General features: G+C 38.1%; 1 protein-coding gene across 1 annotated transcript; it reads right to left on the minus strand.

Moving 5' to 3' along the window:
* Positions 1-582: 582 nt before the first annotated feature.
* LOC144446319 (5-hydroxytryptamine receptor 1F-like) lies at positions 583-2,173 on the minus strand. Its single transcript, XM_078136067.1, has one exon. The coding sequence runs from the start codon at positions 2,171-2,173 to the stop codon at positions 884-886; it is 1,290 nt and encodes a 429-aa protein (XP_077992193.1). The 3' UTR covers positions 583-883.
* Between the last annotated feature and the right edge of the window lie 3,961 nt (positions 2,174-6,134).

A 6,134-nucleotide genomic window follows, 5' to 3' on the forward strand; every position in this document is an offset into this window, starting at 1 on the left:
GACAGCAAACACGGTCGGTCCCCGAGGCTGTTTGTGTGTTTTATCATTGTGCTTCGAGATGTATCGACCTGTCACCTTTCATACTCCTAAACTCTTCACTTATTTCACGCAAGGGGCATAACTCTTTCTTTGGTCTTAGCCTTCGCTATTACCTGAACTACCACGTAGATTGTTAATCACATAGTTTCCTCGGACATGCTAGCAAATTGATTTGTGATATTGTTCACAGATTATGGACCATAAAATAGAAATTCGCTCAATTTGAATGTGATAAATAAAAATGTTAACTTACAGTTTCTCAATAAATTCTCTGCGGTGTGTAGTAAAATTTCGCTGTACTATACATTTGTATACGTTTATTATACTACATTATATCACACTAGGTGAAATACAAATAGCATACATAGTCTAAACACGTAGGGTTAAATCTCATATACTAAGCTTTAAGTTACTTTTTCATAATTATTTGTATTCAGTACAAAACGGCAAGAACTTAGTCAAATGCATCCTGACATGTTTTTAAAAAATCGAAGTCTCATCATAACATTCGGTATACGCAGTTTGAATGGATACTTCCAACCCCTGTGTGACCCCCAAAGCCCGTAGCTAAAAGCATAGTCGGTTTCTATGACAACGGATCCGACTTGTTTAACTATTGGAGTGGCGCTGTTAACGCTCAATTAATTATGGTTACGAGTATTATTCTTTAGAAAGCTCTCAGCTAGTATATCACAGACAGCGTGTAAGACAACAACAAAAGTTACTGGTATGTTGGAATGTTTGACGTTCTTCAATTAAAACGTCAAACCCCTTGGCGAAGACATCTATCAAACACGACTGTCGAGGAGGGTACGGACTCAATACAAGTACGTGTGACAATCTGTTATATCTGAGTTGCTTCGGTCGTTGTGTCACCATTCGCGTAATTCGAGTTCTGTCCTTTGTGATGGTTATGATGATTGTTGCGACTTTGATCCATTTTCTCCTCTGCCATCAGTTGTAACGCAAGTTTTACACTTTGGTTACCTGACGCTTTGGTAACTTCCTTCCAACGACAAGTCAAAAGATAGAGAAAAGGTTGTCGGAAGTCTCTATTAAACATAGCATATATGATCGGGTTAAACAATGAGTTGACGTAGCCCAACCAAAGTAAACAACTTGACAGTACTTTTGATATTGTGCAGTTACAAAACGGTCTCAAAAAGGCTACGATAAAAAACGGCAACCAGCAAAATATGAAAGCCCCCATTATGATACCTAACGTTTTCGCTGCCTTCCTTTCCCCTGACACAGAGATTCGATGTCCGTTTCTGGATTTAGAGAAACCGTGCCATTTGGAGTGCTTCCTCTCCCTGTTTCCTTGGAAATAAATCATATTTTCATATCCAGAATCTGCAGAATTACTCTTGATCATTCTTTCATGAGATCCCCTGGAGTTGGCAATATTATTCGCAGCCATGTTCTGCTTCTTGACGGCTTTCCGAAATAAGTCCGCCGCCCGATATATTTTTATGTATATAACAATCATAATAATAAGAGGTACGTAGAAAGCCCCGAACGTAGAGTACACAGTATAGACGTAGTCTTGGCTTATTAAGCATATTATGTCGGAGTGTACGTTGCCATTCCCCCATCCAAACAATGGAGGCAGCGATATTAATGCCGAGACAATCCAAATTAATGTTATCATTACCATCATTAACCTGGGCGTTCTCTTCGTTGAGTATTTCAATGGACGGGTTATGGCCAGGTAGCGATCGACACTAATCATACACAGGTTCAATATTGACGATGTGCACGCCATCACATCGAACGCTATCCACACGTCACACATCGCGGGACCAAGGATCCATTGTACACTGAGTTCGTCCACCACCGCTAGTGGCATTACCAAGATAGCGACGCTGAGATCGGATGTGGCCAGAGAAACATACAAATAATTGGCTGGCGTGCGCAGTTTACGCACGAGACACACTGACAAAACCACTAAACAGTTTCCTATGATGGTCAATAAGATCACTGTTCCAAGAGTTAAAGAGATTAAAACGGCTTGCCACAGAGTGTATGGGCTTGAAAATTGCGGTTCTCCCGTCGCATTAGTCCAATTTGAAGTGAAATTAATGGTAACGTTGGCTAAATCCAACAAGTCTGAGTAATTTGTCCAGGCAACCATTTTTGGACATCCTTGACTCTGAACTCGCGTCCCGATCGTGGCAGCAGTTCATGTATTGCGAGAAGCCGTAGCGAATCTCGCTGTATGCACACGTTATCGATCGCTCCAAGCTATGCTGCCAAAGATGCCCCACTGCCTTCCAATTACTTCCCTTTGAATATGAAGAAGCACCCTATTGTCGACTTCTCTATTGTTAATTTGATTGCAAAGGGGCGACTTGCGGAGGTTATGCCATAACCAACGAGTACTATTTATGACAACAAAACACACTCTGCAGGGCTGGTTGTTTTCACCTTCTTCTAATCGCCGGTAAATGATATATACACACGGTAAACTGCGTTATATGTTATGACACAAGGCAGAGAGGCTTAACAGTTTCGTGACATACACCCTGCATAGTTACTCATACACAGTACATCGTGTCTGATCCAGGCTTCAAAGTCAGTGATTCTGTTCTGGTTATACGTTTATGAGTGATATTGAACCACAGTTGTTGTGTGTTAGCTGATTAAAACGAACCCTATTATTGAAGGGTTCACATACATACAAGATCCCAAATTAAGTTACACTTTCGTCGAATGCTGTACACAAGTTTGAACTGAATCACCAAGTATAGACGCTGTTGTCTCTTAGACCGGTGTAGAATAATAGCGGTTCGGTCGCTAAATACAAATGAAACCATTAGTGTTGTTTTAATCCCACACCTTTCATAGTTGTTCTTTTAAAAGCCTTCTGTTCTACTTCCATTGTTCCAAATGTTGGCTTGACCATAAATCGTTTCATAAATGTCCGCCATACTATTTTGTCGAAACGTGTCCACAATCAAGATACTTTCCGATCGTCTAATCTATTTGGCTGGCTGTTGCTTACCTTCAAGAGCATGTGCCGGGTTTGTTCACAGCAATTTCAAGTCGTTGGATTGAATTATTCGCATAGCAGTAAATTAAACACATTCCTTGACAAGAATCCTGTACGGCGATCCCATGTCAAATGATTTAGTGGGAAACACACTTGATATCAATGGATAAGTTGGCAAGCAGGTAACACTCTTGTCTTTGATCCACGTATTCCCTTCTAAGCAATGCAGCTACTGGAAGAGTTGATGACGTCACCAATGCAACCAACCGGAATATGAATTGATAGGGATGTGAGCGCCAGCAGTGTGAAAGTCGAAGTAAAGTCACCTGTTTACGTCAATATGCTAATAGGGTCGCAGAGTGAATTCGACGGTCAGATCATCCTGTAAATGAAAGGACACACACGTTATGGTGATTTAGGGAGTCATTTAGAAATTGCATCACAATGAAATTACACGGAGTGATGAAATTAGTCTTACACACTCACTGGATATTAACTTTCAATGAAAGAGAAGCTCTCAATCATACCAGACTGTCAATCAAATCATCTCATTACGTTAAATTTGTATATCAATTTAAACAAACAATTTACATATCGTGGCGCTGCAGCACGTCGTGAATAAAGATGTAGGGGGCGGAATGACAACCGGGAAGAGGTCACCAACCTTTATATTGTCTTCAATTACAGAGAAAACGTTTATGATTTACTGTCTGTACAGTGATATTATTACCATGCTGTGTTGCCAATACTATGTTGCCATGGCTACAGTGATGATAAAATAAGTTGGTGGTTAGATTACCTTCCTTCTATAGGAACTAGTAAAACCAAATGTCTTTTATACAGATGCTTTAATATGATGTTCTCTTATCTGCACATGAGAGAAGTAAAGTAAAACTACTGTAAGACCCATGGGTAATGTGATAAAATTTATTATCGACATGTAGCCTAAATGTGAAGCGTTTCTCTGAGAAAGTAGAATTTGGATTTTCGAGTACGTGTACATTTCAAAATACAGTTACTATGACAATATCGTCCGATCGAGACGAATCATAAGTTGAGCTTGTGTTGTACTAACATCGAAAACATGCACGTGTTGAAGAGCTGATCTTATTTAAGAGCTAAGGGAATGAATGGTCATGTTCTGCGACTCTAATGTAGTGATAATGATGACTTGTCAGTAGACAATATTCGTTGTCTTTCATCAAGTTATGGAGTGACTTCATTTGCTGAGTTCACGCCAGCATTTCATCTCTGCACTTGCCACCATCTATTTTATATCTATTCAAACATACCTTATGTAATTTAATCAAATTATGGCTCATTACACGATTTTGAAGTTTTTAAGTACGCATATCACGTGATGTCCAGATGTGATTATATACACACGTCATTATTGAACTCATTCCATCATCAACAGAGTTTGTGTTTTCTACCCATCGACCTTTTCTTTGTACAGTCGGGAAAGATCTTCAATTGCAGTCATGAGGAAATCGTCACCTGGTCACGTGACCTATTTACTCGCCATGTTAGTATTGATAGATAATATAAGAAAGTCGACCCGAAATGTCCTAGAATATCACATATTGTTATTACTATGGAGATTAGCTCTAAAGATCTCATTTATAAATTTTATGCACGCGATAGAACTTGTTTGTGGAGCACTCTGAGCACAATGTTGGAAGCCGCTTCATTGTATTTGTTTTTATATTGAATACTGTATATTTGGGTGTCTGGCTGTGATTTCGTGATCAGCTGGATACAGTCGAAAAGAAGTGTACCAGCAGCTCACCTAAATACACTGTTTACCTGTATAATAAACTGCATTAATGATATACATGGTTACAATTCTTTACAAACCGACATCCAAGTGAGTTCAATTTATAAAACTGTTGAAAAACGCCACAATTACTATCTCAGTAGTATACATGTTTGGCGCAAGGCTTAGACGACTATAATTCACTCCCAATTGGTAACCATGACAACAGTTTATATATCTATCAAAAGGTTTGAGAGACTTGATCATTGTAGAAAAGCTAAACTTTAATGATATGTAGATAGATATATCGAACAAAAATACAGCTAAGTAAATACACTGACTGCTTTATATCTGTACCTGTACCTGTAACTGTAGATAAAGAATGTTTTTTAAAGAATTTCAGAGCAAATTACAATCCCAGATTCTTAATAACGCATTCATAAATGTTTTAATAACAGGGTCACCAACAAAAGTGTATGCGTGATCTAACTCTAATATTGGGAGAGCAACTGCTATACAAAGCTCGGTAGAACAGAATTGACAGTATTGCTTACGGGCTCAGCCTGAACTGTGATTTCAACAATGTAGAAAGCGGTATAAATGGTCATGGTACAGGGAGAAATGAGTACAGTGTAGGACATCACAATTATTTAGTGATATTCATCCCATTTCTGTTTCACACTGTCTTTTAAAAGCACTGTTCTTTATTAAGTGCATCAAAAAGTTCTTACCGATTCACCCTAGAGCTAAACCAGGAAATACAAATAAAAGACACCTGTTGGAGCAGAATTATTGTGAAATGTATCATTTACTTTGCCAAAATCAAAACAGCTGACGAATGAACTGAAATATATGTGTATATATATATATATATATATATATATATATATATATATATATATATATATATATATATATATATACATACATACATACACATATATTTACATATATGCATGTATGTATACACATGTATATGCATTGTGTTGTGCTGTGTTGTGTTTTGTTATAAACAGATTGTTAGAAATATAATTGAAGGATGTCAGTATTAATGATAGAAAGTAGAGCCTGTAATAAAGTAGACGATAGTAAACGATAGATGCTGAGAGTGCTTTAATACACACTAAGATTTTTTTATTGTTGGACCGTTTGTCACCAAGGTGAAAGACTAGGTGGTTCAGTCATAAATAACACATTACATTGAAGACTACGTTTAGCGTCTAACGATTCGCTCCTATGTGTCAAAAACCTCAAAGCTGTCAGATACTGAAAACTCACTGGCAGACAACTAGCTGGGTTTTTTTTGTCTCGCGATTCAATTCGATTCATTTGACCGTGATTATACGA

This window comes from Glandiceps talaboti, chromosome 15, assembly GCF_964340395.1.
Source record: "Glandiceps talaboti chromosome 15, keGlaTala1.1, whole genome shotgun sequence".
Lineage (NCBI taxonomy): Eukaryota > Metazoa > Hemichordata > Enteropneusta > Spengelidae > Glandiceps > Glandiceps talaboti.